Raw genomic sequence first — 20596 nt, forward strand, 5'->3', positions numbered from 1 at the left:
ACCCCAGCATCGCTCATAAAGCCCACAGTTCTTCTCCTTTACCGGAAAAAAGTCTCGAAGGTAAAACACTTGAAGTAGGTTATGAGCGCAGCAGTCTGTCAGTAATGGCCACATAATCTTTTTCACACTTGAATCCAAACGGTGAACACACATATGTAACTGATCGTAATGTATACGTGTAGAACCGCGTTTGTAACCGTAGTAACGTCCGGTGTTCTGGCTGACTTGAACGGCTGGCAGGTTAGGAGACACACGAAACAGCTGTAGTAAGGTAAGTTTTCATATTGCTTTACCCCACAGTGATTTGTTTAAGTCACCAATAAGCTACATTGTGTGGTTAAAACTTAAAATTTGGTTAGCATTGTGTAACTGATTTATATTCAGGTAAAGATCGCAAAATGATTTATTCTAAGTACCGTTAGGTTAACGGATACATTAACCTAGGCTAATCGGAACAACGTAACTTCTGACTTTTAATGAACCAGCAGTTAACATTTCGAGATACCAGCTGAAGTAGAATGAGCTCAACGCCATCATGTATAAAACTGATTCTCTTTACACCGCAGATATTTTACCGCAGAACACATTATAAATTTAAAAAGTACAAAATAGTGGAAGCTCTCATCCCAGTTCGACAAACACAGGAACAGGCAGAAATCCCAAATATGACAATATTTGATCCGCCTGACTGTGCTGAATTCCACAATACAGTGAGGTTACCCAAAGCTGAAAAATAATGTACAGTTAGAATTATACAAACAGGCCTTTTTTGGGGAACACAGATATGGGAAGAACTTTCTGAAGAGTATTTGATTTCTGTTGTAGAACAAATGCCACAGGTGTGTTCAGCTCTTATATCTGCCAAAAGTGGCTACTAAAGTTCTACTAAAGTAGAATACATTTAACCTAGTTGTCTAAATCTGAGTTAAAAATGGTTATTCATGCTTTTATTTCATCTTGCAACAGTCTTTTCATTGTTTGAGCAAAAAGAATCTTGACCGTCTCCAGTCAGTCCAGAATGCTGCTGCAAGGCTCTTAACAAAGATGAGAAAAAGAGAGCACATTACACCAGTTTTACTCTCATTACACTGGCTTCCAGTACAATTTACAATTTGAAAATCTTAGTACTGACATTTAAAGCTCTGAATCATGATGCTCCTGATTACATTTCTGATCTTTTAGAACCTCATGCTCCCTCTCGCAGCCTGAGATCATCTAATCAAAGGCTGTTGGTAGTCCCGCGAACACGTTTTAAGACCAGAGGGGATAGAGCTTTGAGAGCAGTGACCCCCAGGTTGTGGAATGCTTTGCTTCAGTCTTTACGTTGCTTTAATTGTATTTATTCTGTTAAACAGCAGCTAAAGACTCATTTACTTAGACTGGCTTTTAACTAGAGTTGTGCTGTATGATCGATCGTGCTGTTTTATGGACATCTGTTTTACATTATTGTGAAGCACTTTGTGGTTCTTATTCTGTGAAGAGTGCTATATAAAGAAAGTTATTATTATCATTATCTGCCAATTTTTCTTTGATTAGTCAGCAATTATTTCAATACATTTTATCCCTACTTCCTGTGGGCAACCTCCTCTTTTAGGCTCCAGTACCTCACCTGTTCAAGTCTGCCCACCTGTCTCACCCTGTTGTCCTGTCCCACAAAACCTTAAAATAATGACCCAGGAAACATATGAATTTGAAAATAAATGTATTTTTAACATTTCTCAATAGGACCATCAGAATAAAAGTGAAATTAAAAAAAATTAAAGTTCTAGTAGTATTTAAACAAAAAATAATGTGCAAATACAAAACTTTCACAAGCTTTCACATTTTCTATGAAATCATTGCTTTCGTTTTCTTCCATCGTGCTGTTTTGCTGTTTGCGCTACGTTCTTCGTTAGAATTGAGTGCAGTGTTGGCAGATGATATAGGCAATATTGCCCCCATAGCTTTCTGTAGTGTCGACAAATGGTTGCAGCCATGCTGTCCACCTTCTCTGTGTGTCTCTTAAGCAGTAAGTGGCTCTTTATTGTTTGGCTAGCTCCACTGACATGGGGAAATCCACCTGTTAGCTGTAATGTTCAGGTTTGTAAAGCACTTCATAAATAAGGACTGTGTGAGGAGAATCTGTTTGAGTCAGGTGACATGGGTTCACCAAACTGACAAGCTTGAGGAAGCAACAAAAGCAGAATGCCAAATACAGCACATCATCATCTCTGCATAGAATATGCTGACGACCCCTCACATAAACAGTTTGTCACACAGTCCTCTGGCAAGAGGCTGCTGTCCATCATTTAAGCCTTATTTTACTGACTTCCTGTTTGACAGGAAGTCACTGATCTACACACACAGCACATTAGAGTAGACATGCAAATATTCTGGTTTTTCTTTTAAGATTCTTGAGTTTAGACATTTAAAATACATATTATCACTGTTCAAGTGCTTTAAAGCATGTGAGCTTCTTCCGTGTGAACTTCAGTTTTCAACTGTTCTGCACTTTGGCTTTTAGGTAAACAATGCAGTGTATTTCAGCTCATTTGAAAGTTATTTCACCAAAGATTCAACAGTGGTTAAAAATTCAGCTCAAACCATTCTGCCATCAGCATTAACACTGCATTTTCTTCAGGAAATGCATTCTGTAGTTGGTTCTGTTATTAGTTAGCTAACGTAAACTAATGTAAGTCTTTTAACCCCAATTAACCACCCAGCCTGGTGTTGTAACGTTCTGCACTGACATAAGATGGCACTAAAAATATTCTAAAAACTTTAAGCACTTATTTCTTAAATCCAGCTTCACAGACAGAGACTTGTGTGTCGGTTTATGAAAGCAAGGCTTCAAGGTGTAAATTAGCCTATATACATGTAGTGTTTAACTGTCTTCAGATATATTATTAAAGCCAACTTGGCAGTTGAACTGAATCTTCAGCTTTAAAAATCCAAAATTCACAATTGATGTATTTGATGGATGTTTTATTAAAACAGGTCTTTCTATTCAGCCAGGATGAATAGCCCTGCGACAGAGCTACAGCCACAGTGCAACGAGGAACATGATGACACTGCTGATTCTTTTTCAAAAGGTTGCTGCTCTGAGAAACTCAGTAATGTCTGTCCAATCTCAATAGAGATCCCCATTTGGTCAAGGCCCACTTCAAACATCAGTTTGCCAGGGATAGTTCCCAATCCTCATCATCATACTGTCCAATCAGAAATGTTGGACCCTCTCAACTTAAGTTATCATATTGATTCTTTCATTGATCCATATCAGTCACCTCAGTGTCAGCTGACTTATTCAGACTGCTTCCTGGAGCCACAGTTGAGTCAGTACCACCTTGTCAGTGGGTAAGCTTTACACATTATAGACACATTAAGTAACTAACTGCTTTTGAACTACAATCGATTTTTTGCTGGTGTGTTATTCAAAATGACTCTGATAAGTATGAAGATATGGCCTTTAAACCTTGCCTTTTATGTCTGGACCTTTGTGAAAGGAAAGTAATGTGTCTGGTTTCCTCAGCGCTGTGCCGTCTCCACCAGATGGCAGCCATCAAAACTCAGTTTCTGCTTCTTGGTGTACAAATGAACCCAATCTCTGCAGCATGATGCCGGCTGGTTCAACTAACCATTTTCTAGGATTTACTGTGAGTTAAGAAATATATGAAATACTTTATTAACCAATATTTGGGTATATATTCGACTGTATGTAGCCTGTACCTCTTAAGTTGCACTAGCTCAGGGTTCTTCTCTGCCACAGAGGTGACATTCCATTGCTCTGTCCACTGAGACAAAGTTAAAATTACCGGTAATAATTAGTGTATATGCTGATTAAGCATTCACAGTATTGAGATCCAAATCACAAACACACAGGCACACACGTGCACACATGCAACCACACACACACACACACACACACACACACACACACACACACACATACAGCAGATTTTCTGCAAATATTCTGGTTCTTCATTGGAGATTCTTGAGTTTAAAATACATAATTTAACTCTTCAAGTTATTTAAAGAAGATGAGCTTTCAATATTTAATCAGATTTTTATTTTCATTTTTTTCCAGTTTTCATTTGTCATTAGTCAGCTTTTTCTAATGTACATTTTAAGGATGTTAGGCTACTTTTCAACTTTGAAACTTCTTCTCTGTGAACTTCAGCTTTCAACAGTTCTTCACTTTGGCTTTCGGGTAAATAATTCGGTGTATTTCAGCGTATTCAACATTTCAACCCAGAGTTTTTGAGCTTTAATAACCTTGAAATTCAATATTTGGTATGAGAATCTTTTTTTATAATGTAGCTTGAACTCTGTTAGGAAAGCTTTCTCCTCCAGCCTTGTTGAAGGACATCCTTCTTTGGATGTTGGCTGTCTTTGGTTCAGTTCTCTGTCAAGAGGATCCCATGCTGCTTCAATAATTTTGAGGCCCGGGCTCTGGGGATTCCAGTCTTGACTGATAGTGTTCTGTTGTGCATTTAAAAAAATAAATTCTAGCTCCTTGAAAGCAAAGAATGCAAGATGTTTGCATAGTAGTGTATATTTGTGTATTTTCAGGGTGAGTTACACAAGCCTGTTCCCATGGATCATCAACAGTTTCAGGAGGGATTGACTGAAGCCATGTCTCACATCACACAGCCTGTAAGTTTTGCAAATTTCTCTCTATACACTAAGAAAGACTAGATTTCAGCAGGCCGAGTTTAAATTTGCATCCCTGTACAGTGTTCCTACAGGGAATACACTTTATCCCTGCCTTCTTGTATGTAAACTAAAAGAACGTCACCTGATGTCAGCTCTCTATAGCCACACAGAATTTATTTTGCTAATAGGATCATTTTGTAAACAATATTCAAGCGATTTACATGTAATTAACACACTGATATTTATGTCTTTGTATTGTTGAATTACCTGTGGATCTTAAAATTTAATTCTAGTAGACCGCAAGGCCTATATTAAATGTAATAATAAAAAAACTGCAGACTTTAAGGCACAATGTTTTTGAATACAGGAATTTGCTTCATGTAATTTTCAGGACTCAGAAACACATTTAAGCTCTGTTAAAACTGCAGCATATATACTGAGCATGATTTTTTTTCCATTCTATACCCAGTTTTAAGCATCAGTATCACATAATATATCATAGTTTTAATAGTAAAACAGTGTGCACAGCAGTGCAAGGTGGAGCCTCACCTCACAGTAAGAAGGCTTTTGTTTCAAACAGGCTTTACATCTCGTTCTCTGTGAAGTTTGCATGTTGTCCATGTCATGTGGGTGCTTCCTCTGAGCACTCGAGCTTCCTCTCACAGTCCATAGACATGGTAGATAAACTGCTTAAAGTGTAAAGAATAAAGCACTGTATGAATGCATAGATGTATGTGTCTCGTTTTCATTTGAAAAACAGATCATGCTCAACAAAAAAAAAAGAATGAAAAGAAATTTAGATTTAGATTATGATATCCAGTAAAATTTTTCTGATAGCAGTTTTTAACAAAGCTTAAATATCTATATCTGTCCTGAAAATAATGAATTTGTTTACCTCCATACTGACAAATGTTGAAAAATAATAATTAGCCCCTCCATATCACCACCATATCGTGGTGGAGATGTCTGTGTGTCCCAGGGTTCCCAGGAGCTATGTTGTCCCCCTGGTAGGGGGCAAATTGGTCCTGGATGAGGGACCAGGCAAAGAGCGATTCAAAAGACCCCTATTAGTATATGATCAAGGAACAGTTCACCCTGTCTGGGATAGGGTTACTGGGGCCCCGCCCTGGAACCAGTTTGGTGGCTAAGCCTTAGTCCATGGAGCCCGGCTGGGCACAGCCCAAAAACGGGACATGGGCCCATCCTCCTGTAGGCCCACCAGCCACAGGAGGTGCCTTAGGGGTCGGGGGCGATATCTGTGTCGGGCGGTGGCCTGGCAGACCAATCCCCGGCTACCAGTATCACCTCTCTGGTGAGGAAGGAGCCTGAGTTAGTGTGTGAGGTTGAGAGGTACCATGATAGATATAGTCGGGCTCACCTCAACGCAGGGCTTGGGCTCTGGAAACAGTCTCCTGGAGAGGGGCTGGACTCTGTCTCAGTGTGAAGTTGCCCTTGGTGAGAGGCGGCAGGCTGGAGTGGGTATCCTAGTATTCCCTCCCCTTGCGGGTTTCTCCCGCTGGACAAGAAGGTTTGTTCCCTGCGCCTTCAGTTCAAAGAATGGGTCCTGTCTGTCATCTGCGCTTATGCACCAAATGACGGTTCAGAGTACCCAGCCTTCTTGGAGTCCCTGGGCAGTGTGCTTGAGGGTGCTCCACCTGGGGACTTAGTTGTCCCACTGGGAGACTTCAACGGTCATGTGGGCAACAACATCGAGACCTGGAGGAGCATGACTGGGAGGAACAGCCTCCCAGATCTGAACCCAAGTGGTGTTTTGGGTCAAATAACTCCTTGGTGGCAGGGCCCCTGGGGTGGATGAGGTTTGCCCTGAGTTCCTGATGGCTCTGGATGTTGTAAGATTGTCTTGGTTGATATGCTTCTACAATATTTTCCCATCTTTAAAAAGGGGAACCCAAGGGTGTGTTCCAACTTCAGGGGGATCACACTCCTCAGCCTCCCTGGGAAAGTCTATGTCAGGGTGCTGGAAAGGAGAGTCCATCTGTTAGTTGAGAAACAATGCAGGAGAAACAATGCCATTTTTGTCCTGGTCATGGAACACTGGACCAGTTCTTTACCCTCTTGAGGCTAGTTGAGGGTGCATGAGAGTTTGCCCAACCAGTCTACATGTGTGTTGTGGACTTGGAAAAGGCATTCGACTGTGTCACTCGGAGTGTCCTGTGGGAGGTGCTTCAGGAGTATGAGGTGTCTACGGGTCATTCAGTCTTTATAAAACCAGTGCAAGAGCTTGGACTCATTTCTGGTGGGTGATGGACTCCGCCAGGGCTGCCCTTTGTCACAGTTCTGTTTGTAATTTTTATGGACAGAATTTCTAGGCGTAGCCAAGTGGCAGAAGGCTTTCACTTGGGTGGTCTCAGAATCTCATCTCTGCTTTTCGCAGATGATGTGGTTCTTTTGGCTTCATTGTGTGATTGCCTCCAGCCTGCACTGGAATGGTTCGCAGCCGAGTGTGAAGTGGTTGTAATGAAAACAGCACCTCCAAATCTGAGGCCATGGTCCTCAGCTGGAAAAGGGTGGAGTGTCCACTCCGGCTCAGGGACAAGTTCCTTCCCCAATTGGAGGAGTTTAAGTATCTCGGGGTCTTGTTCATGAGTGACGGGAGAAAGGAGCGGGAGATCTACAGATAGATTGGTGTTGCGGCTGCAGTGATGTGGACGCTGTACTGGTCTGTCGTGGAGAAGAGAGAGCTAAATGTAAAAGGGAAACGCTCAATGTATCTGTCGATCTACATCCCTACCCTCACCTATGGTCACGAGCTGTGGGTAGTGACCGAAAGAACAAGACAGGATACAAGCAGCAGAAATGAGCCTCCTCCGAAGGGTAGCTTTCCTCTCCCTTAGAGATAGGTTAGGAAGTTTGGCCATCTGGGAGGGGCTCAGAGTCTACTCTCCTCCACATCGAATGGAGCCAGATGATGTGGTTCGGGCATCTGACAAGGACGTCTCCTCGGCACCTCTTGGGTGCCTCCAGGGTGAGGTGTTCTGGGCATGTCCCGGAGCAGACCCAGGACACGCTGGAAAGATTATACCTCTTGGCTGGCCTGGGAACACTTTGGTGTTGACCCGGACAAGCTGGAGGAGGTGGCCGGGGAGAGGGTGATCTTGGCTTCTCTGCTTAGGCTGCTTCCCCCGCGACCCTGCCTCAGATAAGCAGAAGATGCATGGATGGATGGATGGATAGAAAAATAATTATGACCCATTTCCCATGTATTTGAGGGCTTTTAACTTGGAAACTTCTCATATTATGAAAGTAATATTTTGCATCGCTTAGTTAAAGATATATAGACTAAAGTTATGATTTCATAAATAATCTTATTGTGATGGGAGGCACTAAAAAAACATCAGAATAATATTTACTTGATTTAGCTGTGCCACAAGGCCCGGAGGCTGGTATGAGAGATGGACCTAAGTGCAGATACCACACAGAGACAGTGAACAATTTCATAGATTTTATTTGCACAGAGGTAGGTGACAGTTAACTAACGACAATCGCCTGAAAAGACACAGGGACTTGGAAGACGCAGGAGACAGTTTACTGGCGAGAATTACGTGAAACAACACTAGGGCTCGGAACAGGGAGTCACCGGGGTGAGTGGTTCTGTAACACAGGAGGAGAGAGGTTAGTGATCAGAAAAGTGAACTGAGCATCAGAAGGCTGGAGAAAGACTTGAAGTGATAGCTTACTTGCAGCTGGGGTAGTTTCAGGTTTGGGCGGAGCAGGCCAACTGAGCAGCAGACTGGTGAGTAATAGTTTGTTTCTCCAACCTGAGGTTGAGGAAGCTTCAAGACAGGCGGCAGGAGGACAGGTAGGTGAAGTAATGAATATTTAATTGGTGTGACAGCAAAGCGAGGGAATGGCGGTGTAGAATCCAGGGTGAGACTGAGGCTGGCTAAAGATGAACTGGTGAGAGTTATTGACACAAAGAAATGAGGTAAGTATACAATCGAAAGCGAGAGAATCACAAGGCGCGTGAGGGTTATGGTTACTACCATAGGTAGCTGACAGACTGGCGAGGAGAGATGTCCCCGCCAGGTTTAAATGCATTTATATCAAATGTATTTGTCTCAGGAAATCAGAAGAAAAACAAAGCTTTTGGTTGCCTCTGTGACAACCACCTGTGCAAACTATATTTACTTGAGCACTATTGTTAAGGGATGTCCACACAAGAAACAATTTGGCTGTCGCACGTCACATTGTCCCACATTTCACTTTTTGCTGAGGAGTGGTTGCTGGCAACATTACAGGCTCTGAATGTCTAGGTAGCCCTGTAATTACATTTACTACATTTACTACACTATCATGTTAAACAACAGTATCTTTCCCTCTGAGGATACTGTGTGGAGTCACGCTTATTGCTGAGAAAAATTCAACTTCGACTACTTTGTGTCACTTGGAGTAGCTCAATATCAATGGCTTTCTCTGGCCGTGTTGCTTCTAATCATTTCTTGTGCCTGAATTCATTCTGAAGTTCAGTTTACCATTATACATTAGACAGAAGTTTTAAATTAAAATATAAGTAATAAGAAATTTCTTTTGCTCTTATTACTTTATCACCCTATAGATGGTGTGTAATGTCAGCGGAGGTGAGCAGTTGGCGCTAGTTAATCCACACCAGCCAGGACCTGTGTTTCTTACCATGGAATCTGCATCAGCTCAAAGAAATAACACACTAACTCAAGGGAAAGGTTACGGTAAATTTACGTACTAGAGGTTATGATATTGCTTCAAGTTTAGTTGGTGCCAGCCATAAGAAAAAGTCTGACACACAAAAGAGCAAGTCTTAAACCTTGATTTATGGTTTTTCTGACTCATTTTAACAGGACTTTTTTTTTAACCTCCTCCTGAAAATAGTGACCTGCTATTAGCATTTTTAATGTTAATCTTATATTGGCTCTCAAACAAGTTCCAGCCTAGATAGCTTCCAGCCTAGCTGGTATTTTGAGATTGCTTCCTCATTGCACAATTTTATTTTTATTGTATTTTATTTTTAATAATTTACTACAGTCTTCATCTATTAATGCATCTCAAGAAATTTAATCAAAAAGCCTTTGAGGTTCCTTCATGAACACGACCCTGAGATGCTTAAACTCCTCCATTTGGGTTCGCAGCTCATATCTGACCCAGAGTGGGCACTCCATCCTTTTTGATGGTCTGTACAGAAGTCCAATAACAGAGCACCACTTGTGTTCAGATGTGCAGAGAAACAACTTTCCTATTACTGGGGAATTGCCACTATTCAGGTAATAAACCACGGACATACAAATGTATCCGCTCCTGCCCTCTGCCTCTCACTGAGATCTACTCCAGATTGGAGCAGAGTCCAGCCCCTCTCTAGAAGTCTGCTTCCAGAGCCCAAGTCATGCAGTGAGATGAGCCTGACTGTATCTAGCTGGTAGCTCTTAACCTTGTGCACTACTTCAAGCTCCTTCCCCATCTGGAAAGGTGATGTTCCATGAGGTAGTTTCAGTATCGGAGGATTCAGCCGGCGGCCAGGGTCTCTGCCTACAGTTTGGCCAATTACGAATCACATTCATTTACATCATTTTTCATTATTTCATGAAAAAGCTGGCCCCTTATTAGCAACAATAAGAGAAGTATGTTTTGTCTGTTGTATTTACAAAGATTTTGTGAAAATATTGCCACAGTGTATATCATATTGTATCATATTATATTCTCAAATTTAGAATCACTGCTTACCAAAGCCAATGCCAGTCTTGTTAACTTTGCTTACTACCTGAAGAAATACTTAACTTGTATAGAACTTAAAAAAACAAACATGAAAATCGCACTGGGTGTTTTTAAACTTATAACTTCAGAATCCACCAAAGCTAAAGACAAGACTAGATACGTGGATGTTTAAAGTATTTTATTATGTCTGGCAATGGTCTTTGTATGTATATCACTTTTTTCATTCTGTGGCTGTATTTTTTTCCATGATCTCTGGTCTGTTCTGTGGAAGTATAATCACTTTTATAGTATACTTGATGATACACCTGTATACTGCCACGAGAAATATTATCATTTTCAACAATCCATCAATTCATTTTCTTAAGTTCTTATCTTATTCAGGGTCTTACTGGCCACTAAAAGCACTTTAGATTATAGCTTCATTCTATATGCTTTAAGCAATTTTTCTCAATTTATAATCATCAGTACCCACAGGAAACCCACATATTTACAGGGAAAATATGCGAGCTCCTCACAGACAGGCCCTTGCCAGGGTTTAAACCAGGATTTTTTTTCCCTGAATTTCCTTTCCTTGCAGCAAAAAGATAGAACTAAGTGTTTTTCACCAACAAACCTGGACATGTTAAAAGAAAGTAGAAAATTGTGATTTTAAACATAACGAAGATGTCATAATAGTAATTACAGATGGTGCAAGCTCATTTTATGTTCCTATAGCCTCTTGCAACACAGTTGTAACCCATAAGTGTCATAGTTGATTTTAATTTTTAAAAATCAGCTATGTCACTTTACAGTTGGTGATTAAATTGGGATTTCTGTAGATGCTGATTTTCCTTTTGTGTTTATCAGAAGTGACTGTACTGGGGACTTCCAGTCAGGTAGGAATTACTTAGAAATTATTTTTTCCCATTTTGAATGATCGGTTGATTAACTGAATTCCTAATATTTCATCAGTCATGTATCAAAAGTCTTTTTATTTTGTTTCCCCCGTAGCACCAGACAGCTGGTCCACTATACGAGGCTCAAGATCAGACATTCAAAAAGCAGCTTCCCGCAAGGTTAGGACTGTGAAACTGAAACCAAAGTGTGAGCATTGTGCTCGCCATACTGACCAAGTAGAAAAAAAAAACAAACAACAATAACTGCTGTTGTCTTAAAGGTCCAATAATACACATATGTTGTAGAATCTGTAAACTGTAAATCTAACTTGAATGGCTGCTAGTACCACTCATTTCAGAGAAAAGATCTGAATGTCTGATAATTAGCCAAGAGGAAGCCGTGAGGCTCATTCCCTAGAATACACAACAGCACAGACCTGAATGAGACACTGTGGCTTCTACCTTTCTCATTGAGCACTCGGGTTAATGGCTTGAGCATATTAGCAGTTTACCCTTTAGATAATAGGCCAGGTTCATATTTCATCGTCATTCTGTTTTCTTACAATTGGAAAAGAAAAATATAAACAGCATAGCAAATTTAGTGTGAATTTGCTGTATTAAAATACTGTGTGAGTTTGGAGACCAGGAGAGATGAAAAACCTAACAGACAGCATTTATACAATATGCCTCAGGGAATTATGTAGCGAAGAAAACATTGATAAATAACTCTAAATATGTTTTATATGTTAGATTCCTCAAAGTAGCCACACTTTGCTTAGTTGACAGCACTGTAAACTCTTAGCCTTCTCCCAATGAGCTTCATGATGTAGTCACCTGAAATGGTTTTCAATTCACAGCTGTGCCTTGTCAGCATTCATTTGTGGAATTTCTTGCCTTCTTAATGGGGTTGGGACCATCAGTTGTGTTGTGCAGAAGTCAGATTGGTACACAGCTGACAGCCCTATTTGGCAACTGTTAGTTTCATGCCATAATATGAATTCTATCTGCAAAGTAAAGAGAAACGACAGTCCATCATTACTTTAAGAACTGAAGGTCAGTCATTCCAGAAAATTGTGAAAACTGTGTGTCCCCATTGCAGTCACAAAACCCATCAAACTGTACACGAAACTGACTCACATGACTCACAGGGCCAAGAGTCACCTGTGCTGCTGAGGATAAATTCATCTGTTACAAACCTCAGAAACCGCAAGTTAACAGCACCTCAGATTAGAGCCCAGATAAATGCCACACAGAGTTACAGTAGCAGACTCATCTCTACATCCACTCTTCAGAGGCGACTGCATGAATCAGCCCTTTATGGTCAAATAGCTGATAAGAAACCGCTAGTAAGCAAAAGCAACAAGCAGAAGAAATGTGCCAAGAAACAAAAGGAATAAACATTAGACCAGTGGAAATCTGTGCTTTGGTCTGATGAGTCCAAATTTAAGATCTTTGGTTCCACCTGCCGTGTCTTTGTGTAATGCAGAAAAGGTCTCTACATGAATGGTTCCCACTGTGAAGCATGGAGAAAGAGGTGTGATGGTGTGGGGGTGCTTTGGTGACACTGTTGGGGATTTATTCAAAATTGAAGGTAGACTGAACCAGCCTGGCTACCACAGCATCCTGCAGCAACATGCCATCTCATCTGGTTTGTGTTTAGTTGGACCATCATTTAGTTTTCAACAGAACAATGACCCCAAACACACCTCCAGGCTGAGTAAGGGCTATTTGACCAAGAAGGAGAGAGAGGGAGTGCTGCGCCAGATGGCCTGGCATCCACAGTCACCTGACCTAAAACCAGTCAAGATGGTTTGGGATGAGATGGACTGCAGAGTGAAGGCAAAAGGGCCAACAAGTGACCAGCATCTCTGGGAACTCCTTCAAGACTGTTGGAAAACCATTTCAAGTGACTACATCATGAAGTTCATCGAGGGAATGCCAAGAGTGTGCAGAGCAGCAATCAAAGCAAAGGGTGGCTAAAACATGTAAAACATGTTTTGAGTTATTTCAAACTAATTGTTTACTCACAAATTCTATAGATGTTCATTCTTAGTTTTGATGCCTTCAATGAGAATCTACAATGTAAATAGTCATGAAAAAAGAAAAAACATTAAATGAGAAGGTGATGCATGCTCAATCATTCAGGTAAGGAAATCGCAAAAAGTTGATTCTGTTCATCTGGACGTGACGTTTTCAGTGGGAGAAACGTTTTGTTACTCATCCGAGTGACTTTTTCAGTCTCAGCTGACTGCAGGTTTCCCCAGTGAACCAGGTTGGGTCGGCTGATGAACAGAATAAATTTTTTGGCATTAAATGAGAAGGTGTGTCCAAACTTTTCACTGAGAGTGTACTTATTAGTGTTAATTAGCAGACTAATATGCCTCCCTGGCTTCAGCTTAGATTTGTCTGTGCTTCATTTACATAAAGCTTGTGTGTGCATCTGTGTGTGTGTGTGTGTGTGTGTGTGTGTGTGTGTGTGCACACTGTCCTCCATTTAAAAAAAAAAAAAAAAAAAAAAAAAACCCCACAAAAATCACGCACAAAAAATCTTGAATTCCTTGTTATGTTTTGTTTTTTCTTGTTTTTTTATTTTTACCAATAGTATATGTGTATTATTTAATGGGTATAAATTCTTAATTTTTACCCTTATAGAGATGTTGGCATGTTTTGTGAATCAAAGTCCAGGAAGCCCTGCCATTGCACCAGATCACAATGCCTCAAACTGTGAGTAGACATCATACTATTGCTTTTCTACTTCAAAACAATATCACTAAACATTAGAAGATTAACCAATAACTAAAATTTAACACTAAAGTGTTGTTCATGTGGCTTTAAGAGTTTAGAGGGCTGATGACAATTTTCATAGTATGAGATTACTTTAAGTATTGAATTAGTAAAATTAAGTATTATGCATGGATTCATTAAATATGGCCTGCCAAAGATATGAAAAATAAATCAAGTCACTCTGAGGGGGTTGGGTGGGAGTCACCGATAAGATGTCCTTGATGGTAATTTATCACAGTCTCATTGTGCTTTCACAACAAATGTAAAGGACATTTGCATTGTGTGATTACATACAAAGTCTATGCAGTGAGGCGAACTGAGGCTAATTCACGTGGGGCAACGCAAATAAAGCCTAATCAGCATCCACCTTTGGTAAAAAAAAAATTTGCTTTATACTGTACATGCCTGTGCAAGCTCACAGTGGGTATCTGTGGGTAAACCATGGGGCTCTGTGGGTAGGGTGGGCAGAGCATCTCTTAATTTAGTTTGGCTTAATTTACATATACTTATCCAACACAGGTTCCAAGTGGGTGTACCAAAGCGCAATACTGGGTTTTCTGTGAGACAGGCTATAGTGGGTTCACCCAGAGGAAACTGTACACACATGGCAGTAGTTCACCCACATCTACCCAGATATCCACACAGATGAGGTTCAAGGGGCATGTTTGATGTATAATTGTGGGTCTCCAACATGACTGTAACTTAAGGTGAAACTATGCTTTGAAATTTGTGTCATTACATCATAACTGAGCATTCCCGTTTCGCTTCCTCTCCTAACCTTACTGTAAGTTAAACCAAGTCTTTACCTTAAAATGTTGGGATTTGCATGATGAAGTTTTCCCTTCAGTTGACTGTGTAATGTTACTAACAGACACTTACAAATTACATTTTAAAGGTAATTCTTGTTTGATGTGTATTTCTGTTTCTTTTTAAGCTACTGTGAGTGTTTTTCCAATGGAGTGATGTGCAGCAACTGTGACTGTTCTAACTGCCACAACAATGCAGAACATGAAATGAAGCGTCTCAAGGCAATTAAGGTTGGCAGTGCTTTCTGAAAACATGTTCAAGTCAAAAACCCTATTAATGTTTGTGTGAGTTAGTTTTAACATCTAAGAAAATAATGAAAAATCTGTACGTATATATGTCAATGAGATGCCAGATGGCTTGACTGGTATTAAAATTGGCAGTATGTAGATTTGAACCCAAGTCGAGACTTAGTTTAACACTTTCTTGGATAGAACATTTCTTCTTACATATTGTTATTCTTATCAAGCAATCAAACCATTTTTGAAAAGTTGTCAAGGTACTTAAAGCATATTTCCAAGATCAGGGGCTTCATTCACAAAAAGTAGTATCAGTACAACCAGTGTGCATATGATGTGTACCTCCATAAATACAATTTTATAAACTGTGTTGTTTCCTCAAACCAACTGTGTTGTTTCCACCAGGAAATTGCATCATTTTCCTGCAGTGCAGAATGCAGTATGTAGATGGTACCTACCTGACTCGTACAAAGTGGATTGTGTTTAGAGTTGATAACAGTAAACATGCAAATACAGTTTTCAATCTATTGACACCTTTTTATATATAGCTTTATAATTTTTTTGGTTTGTTTTTATGTTCACTTTCTCAGTAAAATATTATGTCTTTTAACATTGAATTTCATGCTATGTTGTCACGTTGCATTTGTCAAGACCCTAACCCTTTCCCTTTTGATTAGCTTGTGCTTCTTTCTTATTCTAACCATAAGATACCCATATTGTCATTATGTAGTGGTGTTTAGGTCATAACCCGGATGCCTTCAGGCCAAAAATTGCTGGTGTGAAGTCAGGAGCGGTCAGAGGTTGGCACAACAAAGGCTGCAACTGTAAACGCTCTGGCTGCCTTAAGCGCTACTGTGAATGCTATGAGGTACACACACATAAAGAGTACCATTGTAATGGTCCCATAATCATAAAACAAGCTGCATGTTTAAATGTGGAGGTACCTTTTTCAATCTTTCATGTTGGTGAGAGGGCATATCCATTTGAGTCAAAGTCACATAGACAAGGCACATCATTCTTCTAGTGGATAGGTTAGTTTGACATACCTACTAGCATAGCATGGAATGAACCAGCATTTACAGTTATCCATAAATCTGCATGTGCAATGTACTTACTACCACGTCATGTGTCGTGTCAGTCAGTGGTATTTTTCACTCTCACTGGTAGTCCCTTCACTAACTTGCCTGCCCACCATCTCCTCACCTGCAGTTATTTGGATAATTCTTACCAGAAGTCACAAAATGTCATTCATTTTCTGTGGTCTCTGGTTGCCATATCGCCTCAGTGTGGGCACAGGTGAAATTATTGGACTTTTGTTGTGGTCATTTTGCCCCACCAACACAATGGATTTTGAATCAAATAATCTCAATGTGATTGTATTGCAGACGTATTTAATCTATTGCATTTGTCTTTAACTTAAGGGCCACTTTACACAGCACAGCCACTTTAGAATAAATATTTTACACAACATGCATTTCTTTGGCCTGTGGGAGGAAGTCGCAGTACCACACAGTCACAGGGAGAACAGGTTTAAACCAGCACCCTTCTTGCTGTGAGATGACATTGCTAATCGCTGCTCTACGCTGCCGCCTAAGTACTTCTTCACCCTACAATCTAAGATATATCTACATCTGCAGATGTAATGATATAATTACAAAATCAGTCGTTGGCCTGTGACCTAGGGTGTCCTGGTGCCAAGTGCACTTATGAATACCCATATGCCTGAATGTTGTGTGGGTTATGGAAAAAGCTGTGCTTACTACAGTCCAATAACAAAACACCATTGACATTCAGATAGATAATCCCAGTCTTGAAGCCCCCCAGGACAATTGAGTCAAGACCGATTCTAGAACCTAAGCTGTGCTGAGGTGAGCTTGATCCAGCCAGTACCTGTGAACCTCACACTACCGCTATCAGACTTCTTCCCCACCATCGACATTCCATGTACCTGTTTTGGCAGCCTCCATGACTGACCATATTATTTTAATGATATTATGCTGTTTGTATTAATGTCAGTTTGGGTCTTTGCAGATATCTGGCTAAGAATTACATTATCTTTGAAGCAAAAGTATGAATACCAGTGACCATGAAGCAGCTGTTAAAAAATTCACCTATTTTTGTTTGATTTGTGTTTAGGCCAACATCATGTGTACTTCCAGCTGTAAGTGTGTTGGCTGTAGGAACTATGACGCAGGCTCACAATCTGGCTCCAAAGACAAGACTGTCAATGCGAAGGACAAGTGAGTCATGAAAGTATTTCTTTTCGATAAGCCCACACAACAAAATCATAGAGAATTGGTAAGATTAGGCAAACATGTTCTCAAACCAGGGTGTGAAATAGTGTCATTGTGTCAACACAGAGATACACAGGTGCCTTTTACAGTTGGTGTGTGAACAAATTGGAAGTAACACCCTTTTCACTGTGGCCAGTATCAGTGCATCAAAGCATCAACACCAGAGATGCCTTGTGCATTTCTCAGAGACCAGACAGCAGTTGGTGTCAGTTGTCACAAACACAGGTGTTGTACCATGCTGCATCACCATGCCTTTTCATCAGAGTTTAGCAATTAGTCTAGTAATTAATAACACAGGACGCTTAGCCACATGAGAACCAAGGATGTTCACTAAAGAGGTAAAGTAAAATTGTCATTTTATGGGGGAATAACGTATTTTGAATATTGTTTAATGCTAATAAGTTGCTACATTTGGGCTTAGTGTTGGTGATGTTCCTGAAGCTGGAGTAAATTCTCATGTGATAACCTCCCCAACATGTGTAGCTTTGCTCTTAAGTTCAGCACTGCTTCGGGATATCGTGTTGCATATTTGCCAGAACTAATACAAAGCGGTATCTGAGTGCACCCCAGTAAAATGGCCTGATGAGGTCCATGCCAATATGCTCAAATAGGACCTCCATTAAAGGTAACAGGCACAAAGCACTTTTTGAATGGCCGGCTGGTTAAGCAGATGACACTACATGCGCCATTGCTGCACGTCCAATCCTGCTCAGGCCAACGGCCTCTACTGTGGCCTGAAAACCATCCAGAAGAGGCCTTGGGGGTCGTCCCCTACCCACATCCTGCAGAGCATCATCACTGGTGCCAAGGGGGAGTAGCGGCAGAACAACCAAATTTTCCAGCACTTTGGTCGGCCACTCTGCCTGGTCCTGCTTAAATTAGGCTTAAAACTTTCCTTTTTGTTTAAGCATATAGTTAAGGCTGGATCAGGTGACCCTGAATCCTCCCTTTGTTATGCTGCAATAGGTGTAGGCTGCTGGGGGATTCCTATGATGCAGTGTTTCTTCTTCACTCACCTCTTTTCACCTCTTTTCTCTATGTTAACAAACAGATTAATAACCTAAACTATTCTGTTTAAGTTGTTGATCTCACTAATTCTATGAAAGTGGTACTCATCTACTTAAAATTAGAGGTATTTATGGATTTTTTGAATATGGCTTGAATTAACAAGCCCATTTATTTATTTTTTATTTTAAAAAAAATACCAGAGTAGTCATGTCTGTGAATGTTTGTGTGCTCAGGTGGCCTGTATCGGTGATAACCCCAGCTATATTGGAGGCTGTAGGTGACTGTCTTTTTGCTCAGGCTGAGATGGCTGAGAGAGACACTCGGAGCCCTGCCCAGGCTGAGCACATGGTCCTGGAAGAGTTTGGACACTGTCTTTCTCAGATTGCTAAAGCCATGTTTGAGAAAAAGACAAACTAACACTTCTACACTGTAGACACGGGGGAAAAATCCTTTTCTTACAATTTCAGAAAAGTAGACTTGGATGATCTTTATCTGTATATTTACAAGTTTTAATCTCTGGTTTCTGGAAGCTTTACTGGTCAAAGTGAAATTTGAATAACTTTCTGAAATGTTTATTGTTTATGTGAATTCACGTCACTGTTTCCTTTTCTTATTTTAAGCTTCAGATTTAGCTTTCAGAGTTGTTACGTAAGAGACATGTTTATCTTTTTTAATTGTGTATTGTTTCTCTTTATAAATTAGCCTTGAGATAATAAAGATATTCGTTGGTATCTGGTACATAGTGTGGATTTATTTTCTTACCAGTCAGAATAATCCTGTGTGAATAATGGTGACGAAATCAAAACCTATTCGTACTTTAACAATATTTGTGTTCTACCTTTTTAACTATAAAATAATTCAGGAACTCTTTGAAAAGACAATTTAAAGTAGTGATGGCCCATTTGAAGCTGCAGCTCAGGCACATGTGTCAAAAAAAATCAACACACTGCTTCAGAAACACTGTGCCGAGGGTTGGTTCGTCTGAACAGTCACGTGATCAGTGATGCCCAAAACTTCCTGATTCAGTGGTTTATGAGGAATTGAATCATTGGCGGGATGTGTGCTGTTTTGATGGTGATTTTGTGTGAGAGACAGCAAAACTAAACCTAAGCTAAAACACAAAACTTATGAAAGTCTAGAAAATAACATATTCAGGAACCAGACATCATTATCCTACACTTTCAAAAATAAGTCCAGAACAACAACTCTGACCCAGGGACCATGACAAGGGTAATCAGCAAACTGAACAAATTAGACCTTATCAGATTAATGACTGATCATCACACTAAATTTCCTGGGATCAGCATAGAAATTGTTGTGATCAGCTGTCAAATACAGCACTGAGACACTCAACACTTTGAAGCTGGATTTAAGAAATAAGTGCTAAAGTTTGTAGAGGAAGTATAGCACTATTATGTGCTAGCAGCCAGAGTGACATCACCGGGTTGGCTGGTTGCTGCTAATATATTAGTTGCTGCATTAGTTTTAAGTTAACTAGAGAGTACGATGCTGAAGTATAGCAACAATAAAGTCATCTTTATCTCTGTCTGTCAGGGTTCCTGGGTCATTGACCCAGTGTTTTCAGTTTGTTCATATTCACTGTTTATTTTCCATGTGTTTCCTGTCTTACTGTGTTACCCACCTGTCTACATGCATTATCTCTTGTTCTAGTTCCTGTGTTATTAGTTAGATTAAGTTCAGCTGTGTACTCACCAGTCTCTTATCATCATCATCATTAGCCCGTGTATTTAAGCCCTCAGTTTCCATCAGTTTCCTTCAGTTCATTGTCTTGACATCATCAATCCCACGTGTCAGTTTTCCAGTTGAGTTAGCCTGCCCTTCAGTCAGTCAGTCTCATGTTTTGTTCTGCCTCTACATTAAAAATGTGCACATCCTTCAGCCTGTGTGGAAATAAAGTTTAGGTAGTTGTGGTGGCGCCTGATATAAAGCCGTTCCTTTCAGATGTACATTTCACAGTTGGTGTGGGTTTTTTTTGGTTGGAACACTTCAAAGAGACCTTGAACCAGTGTCCAGTCGATAGCACGTTCGGCTTCAGTACACCCAACCGAGCCACTGACTTGGACGTGAGGACAGACGCCATAACCACTGAAGAAACCGCAGCCGCCATTAAACTCCTTAAGAATGGCCAAGCACCGGGTCTGGACATGGTGTCTGCAGAAATGCTCCAGCACAGCACCTGGTCAACGAAATGGCAAAATGACCTCTTTTCATGTGTCACAAACACATTAAGTCATGT

General features: G+C 40.4%; 1 protein-coding gene across 5 annotated transcripts; it reads left to right on the forward strand.

Moving 5' to 3' along the window:
• Positions 1-19077, forward strand: tesmin (testis expressed metallothionein like protein). Of its 5 annotated transcripts, none has more exons than XM_005458360.4 (12): positions 1-271; positions 2991-3333; positions 3509-3632; positions 4549-4632; positions 9209-9332; positions 11182-11210; positions 11326-11390; positions 13863-13934; positions 14929-15031; positions 15768-15905; positions 17174-17277; positions 18573-19077. In XM_005458360.4, exons 2-12 carry the CDS (start codon positions 2996-2998, stop codon positions 18754-18756), a joined length of 1365 nt encoding a protein of 454 aa, XP_005458417.1. In that variant the 5' UTR covers positions 1-271; positions 2991-2995; the 3' UTR covers positions 18757-19077. The 5 variants fall into 5 exon arrangements, with proteins under 5 accessions (XP_005458417.1, XP_025765240.1, XP_013132001.1 ...); XM_013276547.3 differs by having other exon boundaries at positions 3-271; positions 2977-3333; positions 9209-9338; XM_005458359.4 differs by having other exon boundaries at positions 3-271; positions 9209-9338.
• The last annotated feature ends 1519 nt before the right edge of the window (positions 19078-20596 follow it).

This window comes from Oreochromis niloticus, linkage group LG7, assembly GCF_001858045.2.
Source record: "Oreochromis niloticus isolate F11D_XX linkage group LG7, O_niloticus_UMD_NMBU, whole genome shotgun sequence".
NCBI lineage: Eukaryota > Metazoa > Chordata > Actinopteri > Cichliformes > Cichlidae > Oreochromis > Oreochromis niloticus.